Source organism: Calliphora vicina, chromosome 4 (assembly GCF_958450345.1).
Source record: "Calliphora vicina chromosome 4, idCalVici1.1, whole genome shotgun sequence".
Taxonomy (NCBI): domain Eukaryota; kingdom Metazoa; phylum Arthropoda; class Insecta; order Diptera; family Calliphoridae; genus Calliphora; species Calliphora vicina.
In genome coordinates, this window is record NC_088783.1 from 105,114,979 (window position 1) to 105,138,570 (window position 23,592).

The window sequence follows — 23,592 nt, forward strand, 5'->3', positions numbered from 1 at the left end:
ATTTGATCAGTAACTATTTAACAAATTTATATTCTTGACAACAACATATTATTTATAAAAAATTTATTTACAAACTTTTTGACGGGGAAACAAATTATTTTATTAATCAAAATCTTCCAATATTTGGGAGTTATAAAGTTTAATATAACAAGTAAGAGTGCTATATTCGGCTGTGCCGAATCTTATATACCCTTCACCAAATTATACTTCCAAATATAAATTTTAAATATTTTTAGGTATAAAAAATTTATTTTTTTTCCAGTTGTTTTTTTTTGGAAAATTTTTTTTCTTGAATTGTTATTTTAAAGTTTTTTTTTTAATTTTTAAAAATTTTTTATTTTAAATTTAAAAAAAAAAAATATTTTTTCAGATTTTGACCCAACTTACTTATATACGTCATTGCAAAGGTCTTTGAAATATCTATCATTAGATATCCATATCCAAAAATCGAGGTTGTCCTGTTTTTTTCCTCATATCTCAGCCATTTGTGGACCGATTTTGCTGATTTTAAATAGGAAACTTCTCAAAAGCATGTCTGACAGATTTATTGAAGATTTGGATCCCGAAGATATCAGGGGTCTTCAGAAAATTGATTTCAACAGACTGACGGACATGGCTTAATCGACTCCGCTATATATAAGGATCCAGAATATATATACTTTATAGGGTCGGAAATGAAAAATGTAGAACTTACAAACGGAATGACAAACTTATATATACCCTTCTCACGAAGGTGAAGGGTATAAAAAAGGAAAGCAAACAACAAACGGAATCGTAAGAATTAAAACATATAAATTCTACTTATCAACAATGTTGATAACACGCTGTTATTAACATTGTTTATAAGTATGACAACATTAACTGTTAAAGCTGTTAAAAGGTCTAGGTGATCATTGTGGAAATAGAACATTCTAGTTTTGTCCGTTAGATAGTAATTCATGAAACTACTGCTAGTTGCAGAGCAGTCAGTATATCTTAAGCACTGTTTACTTTAGCAACATGTTGATAAGACTCAATATGTTTATATTAATTGCTAAATATTTGCATGTATTGTGTTTTTAGAAATGCTAAGCACAATGTTAGTATTTCTAGAGATATAGAAATACATTTGATCAGCAACTATTTAATAAATTTATATTCTTGACAGCAACATATTATTATTATTACATTTTTGTTTACATACTTGAGTCTGCAACATGTTGATGGGAAAACAAATTATATTATTAATCAAAATCGTCCAATCTTTAGGAGTTATAAAGTTTAATATAAAAATGTGGTAATTTTTAAAAGTTTTATTTACTATATATGTTAGCAACATGTTGACAATTTTGTAGTTGCAACATACATTATTTTATTTTCATAAGAATTCTATTAATATATATTCTTGACGCCAATATATTATTTAATTGTTGTTTGGAAACATGTGTCAGCAACATGTTGACAAGAAAAGTAATTATATTATTGAACAAAATACTTTTATTGTTTTAAGTTTTATTTACTGGTTAGCAACATGTTGATATTGAAAATTTTGTATCAGCAACATTTAGTATGTTAGTTTCATTGCTTAGTAAATAGTTGTCAATTATATGAAATTTATATTCAAATCATGTTGTTATTAAAACTCTTGCAAATTAAAATAATATTTTAGCAACATGTTTATGATTTTGAATTTACATTAAGGTTATTCATTTGTGTTTCTTTTTTAAAATGTAAAAAAATCAGAGTGTACTTTTCAATTTTTTTTTAATTGAATAACCTCATTACTTTTCTGTTTGCGTTTTTTAAAAATTCTAACCAGAAAAGCTTTGTACAGCTACTATTTAAAATAAATTTGTATATACTTGACATCATTATAGATTTATGTATATTATTTATTTAATTCTTATTCCCAAACATGTGTCTGCAACATGTTGATAAAAAAATGTATATTATTGCTCAAGATCTTTGGAAGTTATGAAGTTTATGTTAAAATGTAGTTAATTTTAAGTTCCAATATTCTGACATTAAAAATCTTTGCATCAACAACATGCTTTTTATTTTTATCAGAATTAAATGTTTATTTTAAAACTTCTATAAAGTAATTTATATATTATTGACGCCATCATATAAAAATCTTCAAATCTTTGCCAGTTATTAAAATATTGTTATTGTTTTTATCCAAAGCCCCAACAAATTCAAGCTCTTGATAATTTTGTTGGAATTCGACTTGAATGCAAATATAATTATGTTTTAAAATTGAAAAAAAAAAATTAAATATTTTTCAAACAAAAAGCATATGGCTTGAATTTATGTTTCCTTTTTAGGGGAGAATGCTATAAAGTGTAATATAACTATAATTCAATTGCTTGACTATAATTCAAGGCTTGAATTATACTTGCTATCAACTTGAATACCGTTAAAAATGCTTATTGGGAAGTTTTATTTGCTCCCAATAAACACCAAAGCCCCAAAAAATCAAGCATTTGAACATTTTGTTGGAATTTGACTTGAATGCAAATATTATTATGTTTTAAACTTAAAAATTTGCTCCTAATAAGCACCAAATCCCCAACAAATTCAAGCACTTGATAATTTTGTTGGAATTCGACTTGAATGCAAATATAATTATGTTTTAAAATTGAATCGATGTTTTCTTTTTACTGCAGAATGCTATAAAGTGTAATACACCTATAATTCAATTGCTTGACTATAATTCAAGGCTTGAATTATACTTGCTTTCAACATGAATTCCAGTAAAAATGCTTATTGTAAACTTTTAATTACTATATTTGTTAGCAACATGTTGATATTCAAAAATTTTGTATCAGCAACATTTGGTATGTTATTTTTATTAGCTTTTTAGGAAATTTATATTCAAATATATGCTATAAAGTGTAAAACAACTATAATTCAATTACTTGACTATAATTCAAGGCTTCAATTATACTTGCTTTCAAATTGAATTCCCGTAAAAATGCTTATTGGTAAGTTTTATTTACTATATTTGTTAGCAACATGTTGATATTCAAAAAATTTGTATCAGCAACATTTGGTATGTTATTTTCATTAGCTTTTTATGAAATTTATATTAAAATATAAATGAAATTTAAAATTATGTTTCATTAACTTGTTTTTGAGATATTTTGAATTTGCTTTCTTTTCCATTGCTATGCTTATTATTTGAGTAAAATAATTCAATTGTTTTAAAAAACAGTGTTAAATTTTTTTTGTTTGAAAATTTTTGTTTTATTAAAAGGATTTTTTTGTAGGATTTGTTTGTATGTTTTTTTTTAATATTTAAAAGAAGCCTTGCAAAAAATGTTTTATTTTATAATTTGTTTTCTTTTCTTTATAGTTGTATATATATAGATATTTATAGATGATTAATAATTAACAATTACAAAAAAAAAATAAAAACACAGAAAAAATACACATACTTTTTTTTATAAAAACAAAAAAACAATTGTTTAAGCTAAAAAAAAATAATATATTATTAATTAAAAAAAAATTATTTGGGATTTTTTGTTTTCTAAAGTTTAAAAACTAAAAAAAAATATTTATATATAGTATATTTAAAAATAAAATAGTATAGTAATAATAATAATAAAAGCTTAACAAATACAAGATTAAACTACAAAAAAGTCCATAATTTTGTATAGTGTTGCATACATTTTGTTTGTTTGTTTGTTGGTTTTTTTATGTATATATAAAAAAAGATTTGACTTACAAATTAATTATTAATTAATTTATGAATTATACATGAAATAAAATACACACATAGTAATAAAAGTAATAATAAAAATAGTTAATTTTACTTAAGTTTAAAAAAAACAAAAGAAACAAAATTAAAAATTTAATTTTGTTTAAATTTGATTTTGTTTAATTTTAAAATCTAGGACAAAAATACAATTTGTATATAAAAAAGAATATTAAACAAAAAAAATACTTAAAATTATATAAGCAAACAAAGCATTTTTTTTTAATAATAATTAATTAAAAATTAAAAACAAAAAAGGTGGGGTAACAAATAAGGGAGTTTTGGGGATTTGGTGAAGGGGGGGGGAGAGACAGACCAAGAAAGTGGTTAATAATAAAATGTTTATAAACAAAGTTTTCAGTCCTCAGGTAACAATGTTTCAAAAACAACAACAGTAACATTTGTGGCAGTGTTTGTAGCAGCTGGGGCATCGCATGCCTCCAATGCTGCTGGACTGGCTGGGGAAATGCCAGTTTTATTTTTGCTAGACACATGTTTAATAATATGGCCCACCACTGGGTCAGCAACATTTGTTGCTGGCGAACAGGTGGCCACATTTTCATGGGCCAAAGTTTTGGTTTTCGCCGGGAATTTGTTTGTTAATGAAGTGTTTAATGAGTTTTGTGTCAACAGTTTTGTATTTGTTGGCACGGCAGTCCTTAACAGCCCGCTACAGCTGGCCGTTTGTAATGAAGATGCACTATTATTTGAGGTGGTCGCTAAGGTTAGGGGAGTTGAGGTGGTGGTGTTGGTGTTGGTTTCCTCCTCGGTTTGTGTTTGTGTGGTTACCAATTGTGGCTTGATTGTGGGAATTTTTAGAGTTTGTGTGGCCATGGCTTGGGATTTGCTGTTACTGTTGCTGCTGTTGCTACATATAGTGACATTGTTTATAATATTGTTAGTATCAAAAAATGTTGCTGTGGTTGTTTCTCTGTTGTTTGAAGCCGCCTGTTTATGTGTATTTAATATACAACTACTACTATTAGTTAAATTAGTATTTGTTTTAATATTAGAACCTAAATAATTATTTGTAATGGTAGTGGTAGTTGCTGCTGCTGCTGTTGTTGTGGTGGTGGTGGTGTTGGTGATGTTGCTGGTATTTAAAGAGGCAGTGTTTGTTAAACATGTTGCTGATGATGTGGATGTTACATTGGCAAAATTTAATTTCTTAAAAGGCAGTGTGCACATTTTACGTAATGTTGGTTGTACCTGGGGCACCACCAATATATGAGGCTGTTGCTGCTGCTGGCTCTGTTGCAGCTGCTGTTGTTCCTGTTGAGCTGCTATCTCACCTAAAGTGGCCAAAGTAACGGCAGTCTTTAAAACTTGATCTGGTGTTCGTACATGCAAAGTTTTTGTACATGTTGCTGATGAAGCTGTAGCTGCAACATTTAATGTTGCTGGACGTTTAGACATCAATGCTGTTTGTAAAATTGACGTATATGTTGTGGTAGTGTTTGTCGTTGAGGACGATGCACTCATTCTCCTTTCATCCACTGCTTTAGTCGTTTGATCTTCCTCCACTGTATAAGTTCTTTTATTTTCCTCCTTGAAATATGGATAATTTTTCGTTAAACTCTCATTTGGCATTCTAGCTATTTGTTCGGCGGCAGCTGTCAATGTGGCCAAAGTATTTGCTGCTCCCGTTAGTAAAGAAGTCTTTAAGATCGATGTTGGTTCCAGCAACTGTGGCACTGGCTTAATGCTCATCTCCTCCTGCTCCAACTCCATTGCCTGTGGCTCTTCTATCACATCCTCCACATCCTCTCTAACTTGTTGTAGCTCTGGCTGTTCCTCTTCTATACCCTCCATATATTCCACATCTTGTTCAATTTTTATTTCCGGCATTTCTATAATGGGTAAACAGTTTATTCTCTCTTTATACTCCTCATTGGAATCTTGTCTATTGCTGCTGCTGTTGTGTTTAATGCCTAAATGTTCTTGTTCCTTTAATAAATTGATTTCGTGTGTTGCTGTTGTTGTTGCTCTTGTCGTGTCGTAAGGCGGTTGTTTTTGTTGCTGCTGTTGTTGCTCGGCATTTGTTAATAGACCACGTTGAAGCATTTGCTACCTTATACTGGCCGAGTTCAAAACGAAGGGAACGTAGAACATTTTACTTTCCAATAAAAGACTAGCAGCAGCTTGGATCTGTAAGATAAAAGCAAATATGAGGAATAAATAAAATTTTTTTTTAAAAAAAGTTTTTAATGAATTTTATTAATTAACCGAATTACTCACCTCTGGTATATGGGACAGTAGTTCATTAAGGCGGGCTTGTGGATTTTGCGGCGATGAATGTTGCAAGAATGTCCGCAACACTTGTATATAACGTTCCTGTATACTTTCCAGTTCCACTTCTGCTGAAAAACAAAAAATACAACCAACAAAATTTCACATACGTTAATAATTAATTCCCAACTTTTTACACAAATTCCCTATTCCATCCACGACAGAAACTCACTCACCTTTATTCAAGAGTATGTAGACCTTTAAACACACATATTCTTCCATTTTTAATTTAATACGCCGGAACATGATGGTTATTTGTGTCATTTTATCCACCATATGACCCACATCCAATTTGAGTTGTTCCATGGCAATGGGCTGGCCCATCAGAGTGGTTAGACACGTTTGCAGGGTCGTCAGATGAGCATTAACTTCGGCCACAAATTCGGGATCTTCTTTGTGTACTAAGGCAGGATGTGTTGTTATGTGGGGAGGTGATGTTGATGAAGCATGATTGTTGCTGTTGTTGTGCTGCGTGGGCGAAGAGGATGTCGACGAGGCCGACGAATTCGAAGAAGTTGAACTGCTGGTCGAGGTGGCCGAATGGGAGGAGGATGAATGTCGTTTTCCATGCAGGGCTTGATAGGCGGCTGTGGTGAGAATGAGAATTTCATGCCATTTATCGGTCAACAGTTTGGTATGTATTTCCACGGGAATTTCCAAATAGAAGGGCAGTTTCTTGGTCCACGACACCAGTTTGTGGACTATCGAATCGCCAATGTTGCACAGCTTTTCACTGATCTCCGATTTGTCTTCGAGAAACTCGGAGAAATGCGGCAAGGTGGCTATGTCCTCCATGGCATCACAGTCTATCAGAGTTTGTATCATGGAGAGCGAGTGCTCGTAGGAGATCTGACGATCTTTAGACGAACTAACCGCCGAATCGAGTCGGTGTCGTAGGTGCACAATCTCGCTGGGATTCGTGAGAGCAGTCTTAAGTATGGTACCATTTACCAAATGCGAGGGTATTTTCATAGCAGTCTCTTGGGGCGTCGTAGGTCTTTGTGAAGCTGCTGACGGCTGGTGGGCCACATGCTGTTGGGGCGCCACTGAGGCGGCATGATGATGTGATGTTTGCTGTTGGGGACCGCTGGCTACAGGACTATGCAGTGGTGCTCCCGGACCGCCCGCCGACGCATGCAACGGATGATGGGGTGAGGCTAAATGCTGCGGAGGTTGTTGTGGCGGCCCCAGTGGTGGTTGCGATTGCGTCGCCTGCTGCTGATGATGTGGTGAATGCATAGATTGCTGTTGCTCTTTTATCATGAGCATGGGCTTCATGTCACCTAATAATTTGGTTTGTTGCTGATGGGCGGCTGCTGCCACAGCGGCGGCAAACTGTTGCTGTTGCAATTGCTGCTGCTGTTGTTGAGGCATAAAGAGATGAGTCTGATGATGATGCAGTGAAAGTTGCGTCTGATGATGTTGCTGATGCATGGGTGAATGTTGTTGCGGCGATTGCTGTAGTTGTTGCTGCTGCTGCTGTTGTTGTTGTTGTTGCTGCTGCTGTTGTTTGCTCTTCTTATGTTTCTTGTACTTGACCTTGTAAAGATTGTAGACAGCGCCGCTATTGCGGCCGCCAGGCATGCGATCTTCACGAACGGCTAGAGTGAAATAATTAAATAAAAAAGATTAATAAACTATCTTATAAATGTTAAGTTTATCTGTTTCCTAATTACCTTGCAACACCATTCCCTGTTCAATACATTTTTTGAAACGACAATACTGACAACGATTCCGTTGAGCTTTGGTTATTTCACAGGTGCCATCTGCCACGCAAGTGTACACCCGTCTATTTTGTACGGTACGCTTAAAGAAACCTTTACATCTGTAAAATATGAATTTAGTAAAGTTGTTTATTTTCTGGAAATCCCTTTTCTGACTGAACACTTACCCTTCACATGTAATAATACCATAATGTAATCCCGTGGCCTTGTCCTCACAGATCATGCACACCAATGGCTGTTCATCCTCATCGGTTGGTTCGTGTGGATTATCCAGAGCTCTGACCAGACCCGTTGTATTCGAGGTACCACCTCCCCACGGCTGTTGCACTGCACTTAAGTTGAGGGCATGTAGTTGACCAGGCGGCAACTGAGAATAGTCGCCAGCCCATAGTCTTTCCATGTTGAGAGCATGAGGCGTACGAAAGGCATGTGGCGGTCTTGGTCGGTTGTCTTGTATCCTCGTTTGACCCAGTGACAATAGCAGTTGGGCGGCTTCTTCGTTATTTTGCGGCGAAGGTCCCGGTGTATGTGTGGGCGTTAGAGATCCAGCTGAAGGTGACGAAGAGGATGTATTCAATGATGACTGTGACGAGTGATGTGGCTGGGATTGTAATGACGAGGGCGGCGCACCACCGCCCATCTGTTGATGTGATACATGATGCTGTTGCTGGTGGTGGTGATGTGAATTTGGTGATTGACTGGCCGAGCCGGCTGAAGTGGGTGGTGCCGCCGGTTCGTAGCCCCAGACCATGGTGCGCACTCCACAACTTTCGCCCATGATGACTGTAGGTGTACCTCTGGGTGGTGTTTGGGAGGGTGTCTGCGGCGACAGCTGTGATGTTGAGGAGGCTGATGAAGATGAGTGGTGTGGCGAGGGAGATTGACCGGGACCACCCGGTCGTATGCTGCCCATGGGTCCACCTATAACTTCAGGCTTTACACCATTGATGCGGGCATTCGATACCCAAACCATGCGCTGAGCAGCCGCAGCAGCAGCGCTCTGTTGCATTAGTTGAGGCAAACCTGCTGCCGCTGCAGCTGCCGCCGCCACCTGTTGTTGCACTTCGTTTTTGACCCGAAATATCAACGCCGCATCCCGATTCGGATGCCTTAAAGACGGTAGCGAAGCAGGATGCATTAAGGCTTGAGCCATGTTACCCAAAGTCTGGGGTGGCAATTGTGGCGGCTGATGTCCCTGCGGAGACTGTTGTTGCTGCGGTGGCTGTTGTTGCATAAAATGATGTGGCGAATGATGCCTTTGGCCACCATTGCCGCTGTTGCCAAAATTTGGATTGTGATTTTGCATTGTGGGAGGTTCCTTCTTAATGCGCACATGCTGTTGGCCCAAATTCTGTTGCGGCTGCATCATGTGTTGTTGTGGTGATTTCGACGACGAATGTCTAGAGCTGGGAGACATTGAGGCACTAGGTGACATTTCTCTCGTCGCAGGATTGTTTTGTCTAGACATGGCGGCCGCTTGCTGTAGAAGTTGCAGCTGTTGTTGCTGCGTTAAATGTTGCATTGACTGTGACAGTAAGTGGTGATGTTGGGGTGGCAATTGCAGATCATGGGGAGGACTATTTTTGCGCATCTGAGGCTGCGTGAGCTGTTGGTGTAAGTGATGTGTTGTGACTATTGGTGGTACGGGCGTAGGATTAGAATGTTGTTGTTGCAGCTGCTGCTGCTGTTGTTGATGCTGTTGCTGCTGCTGGTGATGATGTTGCTGCTGTTGCGCAGAGGTTGTGTAATGGCTGGTGGTTGAGGTGCTGTGTAGGGGGGATGGCGTAGAAGTAGTTGTTGAAGCGCTAACAGCTGTGGAATATGGCGAATGTGTTGGTTGGGGCGGTAGTTGTGGTTCAGACTTAATACGAGATGGTGTTACCAAGACAGTAACATGTTGTTGAGACTGTGTGGGTGTTTTAGCACCCTGTTGTTGCTGCTGCTGATGCATGAGTTGTTGTTGATGCTGCTGCTGCTGCTGTTGTTGCAGCTGCTGCTGTTGATGATGATGATGATGGTAGGCCATCATGCGTGTGGGAGAAGCTAAAATACGTTCCTCCTTTACCGAGCGTATAACACTCATATTGCTGGCAGAGTTATTGTTATTATTACTACCACCAACTACTGGCCCTTGAGTTCCTCCTACACTGCTGCTTGGAATCCCAGATCCCAGCATGCCATTGGCAGATAAAGTGGTTGTCGAGGGCTTTTCATCCATAGAATCTGGTGAAGCTCGACTACTGCCACCACCATTACTCGTACTACTGCTGGCATTACCATTGTTATGCGGCGGTGTGGGTGTGGCGCGATTACTTAACGGTGTCCGTCGTTCATTACTGTCCGCCGCTGCCATTTCGGTATTCATGGGCGGTGTAGTCCTAACGGGGGCAGGCGGTGTCATCATGGTTGTTGCAGTCGTAGACGCCACCACACCACAGGATGATGAATGAATTTCAGTCTGTTCTTGTTGTTGCTGATGCTGCTGCTGTTGGAATTGCTCATTTTTAACTGCCACTACAGCAGCCACCGCTTTAGCGGTAGCAACTACAACTTCAGCAGCCACTTGAGTGGTTGAACATGTGGCAGGTGTTGTGGTGGTAGTTAAAGATGTGGTAGCTGTTAAAGTTACCAGGGGTAGGGAACTGGCCACATTTGTATTAACGCAGCCACCACCACCACCACCTCCTACTCCGCCTCCTCCCCCGGTATCACACATTTTGGGCGACATGGGCGCTAAGAGGTCCGGCGAAGAGGTTGAGGTATCGGCTACTGATTCACCATCACTGCTGCATCTTGAATCGATTTTACGTCGTTTCAGTTTTAGATCCTGAAAAAGGCTCATTTTATCGAGCTCGCTGTAAGGGCCACGGCTCAGTGTCATAATTCCTAAAATTAATAAAAAGATAAATGGATTTTCTTTAGTGGTTTGTTTTCATTTGTTAGAAATTTGTAAGTGAAAGGAGCTGGGGGGATGTTTAAAATAAATTAACTTAATTTTAAATTATATGAAAAATTTAGATATATTTCTAATAACTGTTATACTAACTGTTATATTGGAGAATAAATTTGTGCGTACTTTTAGCAAGTGTAACACTCAGTGCTAATTGTTATACATGTAATTTTGTTAAGATTTGAAAAATCTGGAATATATTTGCTGATGTCAACAATTGTTCTTCATTTTTAAAGAGTATAACAGTTTTAGTTAACTGTTATACAATAATTTTTATTTAAATTTAAAATAACTTCCATATATTTGCTGTTTTTAATCATTTATTTTAATTTTTAAAGAGTATAACAGTTTTAGTTAACTGTTATAAAACTGTTATACTATGAGAAAATAGGTAAATTTTGCTTTTTATAACAAATAGCTGGAAAAACTGATAAACCTAAAATATTTTTATTAAAACTAAAAGAAAATAATGTAATTATTACAGTTTCTAATATTTAAAGAGTATAACAGTTTTAGTTAACTGTTATACAGTAATTTTTATAAAAATTTACAATAACACCCATATATTTGCTGTTTCTAATCATTTATTTTGATTTTTAAAGAGTATAACAGTTTTTGTTAACTGTTATAAAACAGTTCTACTAAGAGAAAACAGGCAAAATTTTGCCTTTTAGCTGGAAAAGCTGATAAACTTAAAATATTTTTATTAAATCTAAACGAAAATAATGCAATTATTACAGTTTTTGTTATTTGTTTCTAATATTTAAAGAGTATAACAGTTTTAGTTAACTGTTATATAATAATTTGTATTTAAATTTAAAAAACTTTCATATATTTGCTGTTTTTAATCATTTATTTTGATTTTTAATGAATATAACAGTTTTTGTTAACTGTTATAAAACTGTTATACTAAAAGAAAATAGGGTAATTTTGCTTTTTAGAATGCACTAATACCCCAGTTTGCGTCGCCTCGTTCTGCGTCGGTTTCGAAATTGCGTCTTTTAAAATTTCTGTGATTTCGAAGTTGCGTCGATTTTGTTCCAGTTTGCGTTGCATGGCTTCGAAGTTGCGTCGTTAGTGCTTCGATTTGCATCGTTTTTGTTTCAGTTTGCGTCGGATGGCTTCGAAGTTGCATTGTTAGTTCTTCGATTTGTGTCGTTAATATGAAAATGTTTGTATTGAAAAATCTTATTTTTCAGCAAAAATTATGAATCTATTAAAACCAATTAAATGAAAATCAATTTTGCGTCGCGTTTCTCCAGGCCCAATTAGCGACGCAAACCGGGGTATTAGTGTATATAACTGTAATTATTACAGTTCCTGTTATATTCTTCTTTTTTTAGAGAGTATAACAGTTTTTTAAGGTATAAATTTGTTTAAAAACTAACTATTTTAATTACTTCATCAACTATATGAATAGCTTACTTCCCTTTAAAGGTCTTGTTTTTTATTTATATGTGAAACAAACTTTCATAATTAAATTTAATAAAAAAAAAATAGCAAAGAAACTCATTTAATACATTGTAAAATTGTGTAAAACACTAAAAACAACAGCAAGTTGTAGTTAATTTTATTTATGTAAATTATGCAAAACTTGGCGCCGTTAACAACTGTTATCGTAAATGAATGCGAGCTCTGCCAGAGTTACAAGATCATGTTACAATTACTTACATTTCATCACACCTGCCTGCTCTTTTACTTTTTGTACTCTTTTATTTACTACTAAAAATCTCTTTTATTAAGCTTTCTCTTAGTCCCCCCAAAACAAAATTAGTAATGGCTTGAAAGAAGTTTAAAATTTGGGTCTTTTAAAGGCTAATGAACTTTTCATTTTGTGTGTTTCTTTCTATTGGTTTGTTGTGTTACCAAATATTTTGTATTAAGTATTATAAAACTTAAACTGAGTGACAGCTAAGAAAGTGTTAACCCTGAGAAAATAAATAGAGAGAAGAAAACAATATGGGTTTAAGTAATTTATAGAGAAAATAAAACATCGAGAAATGGGAAAAGTTTAGCAATGACATCAATATATTAAGGTTTAATTCAAAGTATCAAGAAGTGAAAGTATGATGGATTAGGTTTTTTATAAAACAAAAAAAAAAATTTGGAAAGAATTTCAATTAATGTTTACAATTTTTACTTAGATTTGTTTTAAATCTTGAGTCTGAATAGTTATTACTATGTTTTGTTTTAATTTTTTTCCCATCTAAATTTTATTTGAAATTTTGCTACGTTTTAAAATCGTGTCTGACTGAATGTCTGTATGTCTCGCTAATTGTGTGTATAATTTTAGAGGTCAACAGGAAAACAATATTAAATGCAAATTTTATTATTATTATTATATTTTGTGTTTCAAATATATTGTAGTAGTTTATTTCTATACATTTTTTTTTATATAGTCTAAAGTTCTGAGATTCTTGTAGGAATTTTGTTGTGTATCATTTCATTTCATGTTTTAATCTCAAATATTTTGCGGAAATATTTAATTAAATATTGATTTTTTTTTGAATTTTTTTGTAAAATTCGTGCATTTGTTTTTAGTTATTGAAAATTTTGTTGTTTTAAAGAGAACAACAGGTGGTTCGATATATATGAAAATACTTGTTTGTCTAATGTTCGGTGTTTTATTTTAGAAATTTGCCAAAATTAAGGTCAAATAAGGTATTAGGCATAAAATTAAGGCACGCTTTTAGTATAAATACTAAACAAGTCTTAAGAATTAAATATATAAACTGAACTTGAAAAATATGTTAAAATAAAAAAAAATTCATTAATTATGCCATAAAAAAACTGGATTTTCTATATATTTTATTTAATTTAAAGTATAACTGTTAAGTGGAACCGTTATATATGTAGGTGTTTTGGGTGATATTTTAAGATTTTGGCAATTAGAACAGTTTCAGTAAAGCGTTTATTTCATAAAGAAGTAAAAAATAACAAATAATAAAATAAATAGCTAGATTATGGCATTATTTGTCTTTATTGTTGAAAAAATTCTCCAAATAGGTACATAAATAGAGAGATATAAGCCAAAATCGGATTTTAAAAATATAAAATAGATTTTAGCAGTTCAACTTAACTGTTACGCTAGACTTTTGTTATAATTTTTTAAAGAATATTAAATATTAAATCTATTTTTGTATTTAACATCATTCATGTACCACATTTGCACCAAAATTCCATTTGTATTTTCTAAAATTAAGAGCATGCAATAAAATTTACTTTACTTGTTGCTGTAACTTTAAACATGGCTGAGCTTTAGGGTTTTCACAAATTTGAGCTTCCTTATATGAGTGTACATAAGTACTGCCTTTTAAACAGTGATGCCAATTTTTAGGATTAAACATAGTTTTTGCAAATAAATGCAAAAACTTGTATTAATTTTACTTATCATACATTATATAATATTAAAACAGTAACTAATAATGTTATGGTTACAGATTAGGTAACAAATGTAAAATTTTATTACTGCTTTCAGCAAAAGTATTTAAAACGTCTCGTGTTCAACTATCTAGTTTTGTTAGAACATAAATATAGATCTGCAGAACACAAATGGATGAAATTTTTTCCAAATTCTTCGATTTATTTAGAGCAAAACTTATTTTATTTCAAAAATTTATAATTTTTTGCAAAATTTTTCCTAATTTTTGGAAAGTATGACAGTTAATTGCCATCTAAACTAATATTTTATTTGAAATATATTCTTAAATAATTTAGTAAACTGTTATACAAAAAATAAATATATTTTGGTTAAATTTAATTAAATTTACAAATAAAAAATTGTTAGCAGTTTTTACAGAAAAATGTTCCTAAGACACAAAAGCTACTTAAATCATTAAAAGCTAAAAAATTGTTAAACAAATAATTAAAAATAGCCTTACGAACCGGTAGCCCACCTAGTACTATTTAGCTTACAAGAAAATTATTTAATTAAATTTGGAATCAAAAGAAAAATATGTTTATCTACAATTTAAAGTTGCCCGCAACATGTTGCTTCAATTAAACATTTATTTCCCACACTTAATCTCTTCTATATAAACATTACAATTCACACCTGGCCATTTTTATGCAAATAAGTTTTTTAAAGATTTTGTTTTACAAAATTCATGACGTTAGTATACCAGTTTCCTTTGAAATTATTGCATACTTTAAAATATAAATCATTTAACTTTTATGTCCACAAAAGTCAATCATTAAGACAATAATAATTTGTTTTGTTGAAAATAAAACTAAAAAACAACGTATTAACCAAATACAACATATCACGCTAAAAATGCTATTTGAAAAAAACCTTGACAATGAGAGAAATACATATATTTTTTACTGTTTTGTTATTTTAGCATAATAAATTAATTTAAAGATAAAAATATACATTTATGTATTCACAAATTATTAAGCAAATATACATAGCTACAAAAACATAATAGGAAAAAGATATATTTGTTATTTTATGCAAAAAAAATGTTTGCAAACATGACAAAAATTGTCTTAGGTAGCAAAAGAAATTCAATAAAAGTTGTTGGAAGAGCTGGTAACATTAAAACATAATTTTTTATTAAAATTTAGAACATAATTAAGTTGAATTATGACACAAATTAATTAAAAGCTCGTTTCTGTACAGTTTTTTAAAATATTTCGTATAATTTTGCATTATTTAGACATAATTCTACTTCTTATTCATTGAACAACTGCTTAGTTGTTGCTTTATTCAATAAACCAACCTAACCTCACATTTTTTTCTCCCACCATTACACTCTCTCTCTCTCTTTCTAATTCTTACTTAAACTGTTGTATGCTGGTTAGTGCATCAAATTGTAAAGCCTACCTTAAGGCGGTTAAATTCGAATGTATAATGAAGGGTAAACAAAATTCGTTTTAAAATATGTTTTTATAAACAAAATAAATAAATTATTGCTTATTAGTAAATAACCAATATTTGTATGCATTTAATCTGTGATTAAATTGTAACATTTTTGAAAAATAATCTTTAATTTATGGCTAATTATATGCTATTTTATAAATATAGTTATAATTGTTGCACCTATGACATTAATTCAAGAGCAAAGTAAAGTTTGTGTGTAAAACAGTAGGTGTTTTTTTCAGCTTAGAAGATACAGACAAAGCGGAAATAAAGAATCTAATGAGTAGGCAACGAAATTAAAGTACTCTTTTTGCAAAAAGAGTAAATATTTTAGTAAATTTGAATAACTGGAAGATCCAACTTTAAGACAGTTCAAAATATTTTTCAAAACTTTCAAAAATTCTTACTTTGTCCAGACTTTATTAAAATTTCATTACTAAAAATTAGTTTTTAAACCCTCTGTGACAATAATATTTAATTTTTTGTTCTTAAATTATTGCATTTCAATAAAGTTATTTAAAAATATTGCTTATACTTTATTAATATCTCTTTTCTATAAGAAAACAAATGTCTTTCAACTACTAACGGTTATTAGTCATAATTAATTTGCATTATTTTTTAATTATTTTGCAAAGTTATGACAAAAAACGAACAGGTTTGAGATTGTTTGAAATACTGGTACCCATACGTTTAACACATACACACCAACAATGTCTTAATAACACTTCCGTAAAATATTCAATATTATTTTGAAAATAACAAAACAAAAAAACAAAATATTTCGGAGGTGTGTTTAAATTATAACAAACAGTTTTGGACAAGACAATGTCGTGTGGAGTTTAAAACAATTAAGGCAGCTTAATTACAATATTTTGCTAGCAACATGTTGCTGAAGCAAAATGTTGAAAGAAAATTAAACAAATAGTCAAATAGTTCGAAATATCTTAGCAAATAGAATGATTAATATGCTAAAATCAAGCAAAATGTCAAAGAAAAAACTAATTTTTTGCCCTATGTTGCAAAAAGATGCACAACAATGTTGCTAAACATTTTGCAAACAATTAAAAAACAAAGTAAAATTTATATTATTTCAATAATAATTCAATATTTAATTAAAAGATAAAAAGAACTTCTTAAGGAACACAATTTAAACATGTTGCTGGTCGAGAAACAAAATGTTGCTAAACTTTATAAAAGAAAATCTTCTACAAATGAAGAAAAAAATCGGTACTAAACAATAGTAATAGCAATTAAAAGTTCTAATGTTGCTACAAATATTATTTCAATTATGTCATAAATTAATATTCCGACTGTAAATATAATTGCTATTCTATTAAAATAATTTGTATATTTTGTTTCTAAATAAGCTGTTTTTAAAAATCATTTTTATTTAAATACTTTTATAATTATTAAGATTTAGATCTGGCCCTTGTTCTTTGAATTTTTAATATTGGCTGTTTATTTATATCAACAAATTGCACTCATTCTAAATTAATCATTCAAAACCATACGCAATTTGCAATGGCTTGGTGTAGGTCGCTCATTTGCTCGCTGTTATTTTTTTTCTATATTTATTTTGCAAATATAATTTTTTTGCACAGACACTGTGAAAGAGAGGGCGAGACGAAGAGCTGAAAATATCACAATGTTTACAAGAACAAATATAGCAAGAGTCTGATATAGCAAGATGCCAGACTATTTACGTTAAGAAATAGAAAGTACAAATATTTGTTTAAAGGTTTTAAAGATGAAATTAAAATATTAATTAATAGAATATTAAGAAATGACTTTAAAAAATGCATAATTAGCATTAACTAATCTAAATCTGATCTTGAGTTTATCGATCACGAATAAGTACTTCAGTTAGGTGCCAAGTTAGTGTGGCCGATCTGAAATAAATCCTAATACATATTTATGTATCCTTGAAAGTTTTCGTCCTATTGGAAAATGTTTGTATTAAAATGCTTTAAGAAAATTATAAAATTTTCTTAAAGAAAATTGAATAACTTTTACAAATGTGAAAAGTTTTAGATAAATTTTTAATTTGAAGAAATACAAGTAAGAGAGCTATATTCGGCTGTGCCAAATCTTATTACCCTTCACCAAATTATACTTCAAAATAAAAATTTTAAATATTTTTAGGTAAACAAAATTTTATTTATTTTTTTTTTTAAGTTTTTTAATTTTTTGTAAAAAAAATTTTTGGAATTGTTTTTTTAAATTTAAATTTTTTTTTAATATTTAGCGAAAAAAACTTTTGATGAAAAAAAAAAAAATCGGGTAAAAAATATTTTTTCCGATTTTGACCCATTGTAGGACCAACTTACTATGGTTTTATATACGTTATTGCAAAGGTCTTAGGTCAAAAATAGGTAAAACAACGAGGTTGTCCTGGTTTTTTCCTCATACCTCAGCCATTTGTGGACCGATTTGGCTGATTTTAAATAGGAAACTTCTCGAAAGCATGTCTGACAGAATTATTGAAGATTTGGATTCCGAAGATATCTGGGGTCGTCAGAAAATTTATTTCAACAGACAGACGGACAGACAGACAGATGGACATGGCTTAATCGACTCCGCAATCTATAAGGATCCAGAATATATATACTTTATAGGGTCGGAAATGAAAAATGTAGAAATTACAAACTTATATATACACTTCTCACGAAGATGAAGAGTATAAAAATGCCGCTGAAGCACAACGCTTGCCCATCGAAGCTTATGGCGAAGCTTATGTGCGAGTTCAGAAGTGGTAATATTGACACGAAAGGCAAAGATCGCCCAGACCAGCCAAAAAAATTTGAAGACCAAGAATTGGAGACATTACTCTATGAAGATGCAGGATACATCCAAAAGCAAGGATATTGGGTACCATACGAATTGAAGCTGAGAGACCTTGAAAGACGATTTTGTATGTCTGAAATGCTGCTTGAACCTTATAAAAGAATCTAATTTTTGCACCGAATTGTTACTTGTGATGAAAAATGGATACATTACGATAACCCGAAGCGTAAGAAATCGTATGCGACCAACCGAATCAACAACAAAGCCAAATATCCATGGCGCTAAGGTAATGTTCTTTATTAGGTGGGACCAAAGGGTCATATCTATCAAGAGCTGCTGAAATCTTGCCAGACCATCACAGAGAACCTGTAACGAATGCAACTGAATCTTTTGGCCAAAAACCTCAAAATATGCACCATACATGAAACCATAATATTCCATCATGACACCGCTCGGCCACAAGTTGCAATACCTGTTAAAAATCATTGAGAAAGAAGTGATTGGAAAGTTATGCCTAGCCCGCCTTATTGTCCAGACCTTATCCCGTCGGACTACTATTTGTTTCGATCGATGCAGAACGCTGTGTCTGGGATACGCTTCACTTCAGAACAGAGTATCCGAAATTGGCTTGATTCGTTCATGGCCTCAAAAGATGAGCAGTTCTTTTGGCTCGAAATCCATACGTTGCCAGAATGATGGGAAAAGGTCATAACTAACAATGGCCAATGCTTTGACTAAATTTATATTGCACAAATGTTTTAAAATAAATGGTAACAACTTGAAAAAATCCTGCATTTTTAAGTTATACACCCAATATATGTACGGGTGATAATTGAACTCAAATAGCCAGTTAAAAAGACATCTCATAAACAGTCCAATAACCTGTTGCTTGTAACAAATTATCGTCCGAAAACTCTTCAATAGATTACCTCTTTACCCATCAGAAGTAATCTATTGGAGTGTTTTTGGAGGATAGTATAATAACAAAGTGCAGTACAAAATAAATGTTTAAAGTGACTGTACTATAGGTTACTTAGAGACATTAAAGTGACAATTGTCGTTACTCTAGGTTACATGGGATATATAAAGTAACCAATTGACTTCTCTCTGCACTACAAAAAGCACATACATCTCAAATTATCCAATATATATAAATTAGAGTCAGCCAAGTGATCAGACATTAGTGGCAATTACTGTCTGTAAGGGATACATTGTATACTTGCTTAACTGCTGGGAAATTTGTTCAATTATTTTGGTTGACCTCCCTTCTATGTATTTATTCTATGAAACTGATAGCCAAAAAATAATGTCGCTGATATAACACATTCTGCCTTTGCAAAATTAAGAACATTTGATTTAAAAGAATTTAATTTGCTGTAATTTGAAAACATTTTCATAGATTTCTCCTTATTTTTGGGTATTTCAAACAAATTAAACATGTGGCTACTCAGTTTAAAAATATTAATGCATTTAATATGGCTTTTTCGCAGCAAATATTTTCATTTTTGCACGCCCACTTAACAGTTGAGTGCTAACAAAGCACGTGGTAAGAGATGCATTCAAAAGAGTCTCACATTACGCGTTTAATTTTTGTTTTAATGTTTTTCTTAATCAAAAAATTAAATAGAAACTAATAAAAAGAAAAAAAAGTAGAGGATAATAAAGTTATTACAAATAAAGGTACGTACGAACATACAGCATTTACATAGTTATGTATAAAAAATGTCACTTTATCTTTATTAAATTGAAAAACTAGAAAAAGTAGAAGAAGAAAAAAAGAACTAACATTGTTTCTATTTATTTCAACTTTTTTCACATCCACTCAAATGTAAAGTTTATTAACCTTTTTGAGTGGTAGAGTGTGTGTGTTTGTATAGTTGAGGCTTAAATTTACACATTTTACTACAAACAAACACACTTATCGGTCATACAAACATAACTGTTGTTTACCCAGTAACGAATGAACAAACAAAACAACAACAACAACTACGACGACGAAACTAAACGAACGAACTAACGAACGCAATAAACTCATAAAAACAATAACAGTGACAACAGCAACAACAACAATATATGATTATGTAAATACAACAACAGTGTAATGTAATGTAGAGGAACAACAAAAAAGAAAAACCACTAGCTAAGCCTATGTGTTGCCTTATCTATGAAAATTACAGGAAAAAAAACGCCTAAATTAGTTACACACATTAAACATAATTTTGTTTTAATAATTATATAAATAATAACAAAAAGAAACAACTATGCATTTTAACAAGTGTTTTTGTTTATTAATATTCTTTTTATTAAGTTTTAAATTGAATAAAATAAAAATGTTTAGTTTTAATTTATGCACATATTTTTAATAACATAAAACTATATACATTTGTCTATTTTAAATTAATTGCCAGTCATTATTTCTTGTATTAAATTCTAAACAGGGAGTCTAAGAATCACAAACAAACTGAAAAATATAAAAACAACCATTAAAATAAAAATTGATTTGACACACTTTTGTCAAATGTTTGACGCAGTGTTTGGGTTTTTTTTCTAGAAAAACTTCTTCACACTTAAAATATTGTTATTTTTTTAGATTTTTGTTGTTATTCTTGCTGTCAAAAATTGTCATGAGAATGAGAGAAAGAATTTCACATTGCCAATAGTTATAGGCAGGAGGTAAACAAAGACTGTTTAAGGTGCTATACATATAGGAAGACAAAACTTGCTAAAGCCTGTAAAATATGGTGTCCTTTACTGACCCTTTAAATAATAAATTTTGTACTAAACTAAAGCTATTTAAAAGATCTGTTTATTAATATCTAAATTTTTTTCAAATACATGGTTTATTCAGTTCAAAAGTGGTGATTTTGACACGGAAGACAAAGACAGGCCAGCCAAAAATGTTTGAAGACCAAGAATTGTAGGCATTATTCCATTAAGATTGTTGTCAAACTCAAGAAGAGCTTGCAATAACATTGGGTTGTACTCAAGCTGAAATTTCAAAACATTTTCGAGCAGCAGGATTCATATAAAAATCAGGGAAATTGGCTACCATACGAATTGAAGCCGAGAGACCTTGAAAGACGATTTTGCATGTCAGAAATTAATCATTACTTGCGATGAAAATGGATGCATTACGATAACCCGAAGCATAAGAGATCGTGAGTGAAGACCGCCCAACCGAATCGTCACCATATCCAAAAATCCACTTCGCTAAGGCAATGCTCTATATTTGGTGGGAAAAAACGGGTTCTATCTATTATGAGCTGCTGAAATGTGGAGAGACCATCTCATGGAACCTATAACGAACGCAATTGATTATTTTGAAGTGAGCATTTGCCGAAAAACGCCCAGAATATGCGGCCAGACATAAAACCGTAATATTCCATCATGACAACGATCGAATACATGTTGCAATACCTATTAAAAACTATATATAATGAAGTGGTAGGGAAGTTTCGCTTCAACCGCCTTATAGTACAGACCTTGTCCCTTCAGACTAATATTTGTTTAGATCAATGCAGAACGCTCTCTGCGATACGCTTAACTTTGGAACAGAGTATCCGATATTGGCTTGATTCGTTCTTTTCCTCAAAAGATGAGCAGTTCTTTTGGCTCTGAATCTATCAGCCCATTTCTTTACCTTTTCACATTTTTAGCATTGAATTTGAATAGGACAAAAGGGGAAAAGGGAAAAAACTCCCGTGGATTTTTTATTCATGATTGGGAATTGAACAGAAAATCTTTACACAAATCTTAAAACTGTTACAAATGGAAATAAGCTCTTTAATCCCCTTGAGACCAAAAGAATTTCGAAAACAAATTTTCATCAATTTGACTTAAAAATGTATAAAAAGATAAATTTTTATCCCTAATAGAAAATTCTAAAGCTCTTATGACCAAAATTAAAAATATGCTGATAGTTTAGCAAAATCTGTTAAGTGTAACCTTTGACCCCACATTATGAAGGAGATCAAAGGCTTGGATATTATCAAAATATAATAAAATATTGGGTATTTAGAGGCGGATTTTAAAGAAACTTCAGAAAATCAATTAATGTCTACATATTTATTTTACTAGTTGATCGCCCCGCACCGGCTTCGACCGGTAGCATTTACTAATGTTGTTCTTCAAGTTTCTCCAACCCACTCACACCAGCCTGTTCTTATTTATTTGCAAATAAAATATCTAAATTTGTACTGCATACTTTAGGGAGCTTGTTTATTACAGTTGAATGGACTCACAAAAAAAAGAATTTCCTAGTTTTATCCGGAATTTTTAAATTTTTTTTTTACAAACCATCTCCTGAAAATTTCGGATAGAATAAAAAAATCAGCCAAATCGCTCCAGCCGTTCTCACGTGATGACATTACATACATGGACCATTTCATTTTTATATATGTATGTATATAGATTGAAATCAAAAAATATACATTAACCCTTTAAGGCTCTTGGTAGGAAAAATCATCAATACAAATTTTGTTAAAATTGAGCACCAGTGCAAATTTTCTGATGACCCCAGATATCTTCGGGATCCAAATCTTCAATAATTCTGTCAGACATGCTTTCGAAAATTTTCCTATATAAAATCAGCAAAAAAAAACCAGCACAACCTCGATTTTTGACCTATATCTGGATTACTTAGTCATTAATATAGACAATATGGATATCTAATGATAGATATTTCAAAGACCTTTGCAACGACGTATATAAGACCATAGTAAGTTGGACCTGCAATGGGTCAAAAATATTTTTTAACCCAAATTTTTTTTTCAACAAAAAAATTAAAAAAAGGAAAAAAAAAAATTTGAAAAAGATTTAAAATAACAATTCGAAAATTTAAAAAAAACAACTTTGGAAAAAAAATTTTGTTTACCTAAAAATATTTAAAATTTTTATTTTGAAGTATAATTTGGTGAAGGGTATATCAGATTCGGCACAGCCGAATATAGCTGTCTTACTGTTTTTTATTAAAAATATTTAAAATAGTTTTTTGACTCAAATTTGAAATAGCACACTAATTTATGAGGGCAGTCATATTTTTTCGTGTTATTATTTTATGACATACGACTTTATGACTACCGTGTGAATACCCAAATTAATATTATTAGAGGATTTGGAGGAAACTCATCCCCATGTTTTAAACCTATTATATGAAGCAACAAATGGAAATTAACCTTTGTTAACTTTGGGATCAAACTCCCCCAAAACCAAATTTTCATAAATTTGATCTACTACATAAAATAGATTT

General features: G+C 32.0%; 2 protein-coding genes across 3 annotated transcripts in view; both read right to left on the reverse strand.

Annotated features, from left to right (window-relative positions):
* Window positions 1–4,093: 4,093 nt before the first annotated feature.
* On the reverse strand, window positions 4,094–5,800 carry LOC135958640 (mucin-5AC-like). The gene has a single exon (XM_065509533.1). It carries the CDS (start codon window positions 5,798–5,800, stop codon window positions 4,094–4,096), a length of 1,707 nt encoding a protein of 568 aa, XP_065365605.1.
* Window positions 5,712–23,592, reverse strand: part of LOC135957976 (hormone receptor 4-like) — a 43,098-nt gene continuing 25,217 nt past the window's right edge. Inside the window, exons 2-6 of one of the 2 annotated variants that reach the window (XM_065508826.1) lie at window positions 7,917–10,635; window positions 7,702–7,850; window positions 6,202–7,626; window positions 5,975–6,093; window positions 5,712–5,884 (exon numbers count right to left, since the gene is read on the reverse strand). In XM_065508826.1, the coding sequence (XP_065364898.1) occupies window positions 5,804–5,884; window positions 5,975–6,093; window positions 6,202–7,626; window positions 7,702–7,850; window positions 7,917–10,635 (4,493 nt within the window). In that variant the 3' untranslated portion in view covers window positions 5,712–5,803. Of the gene's footprint in view, window positions 5,885–5,974; window positions 6,097–6,201; window positions 7,627–7,701; window positions 7,851–7,916; window positions 10,636–23,592 lie in introns of both variants that reach the window. The other variant, XM_065508825.1, reaches the window with a different exon arrangement.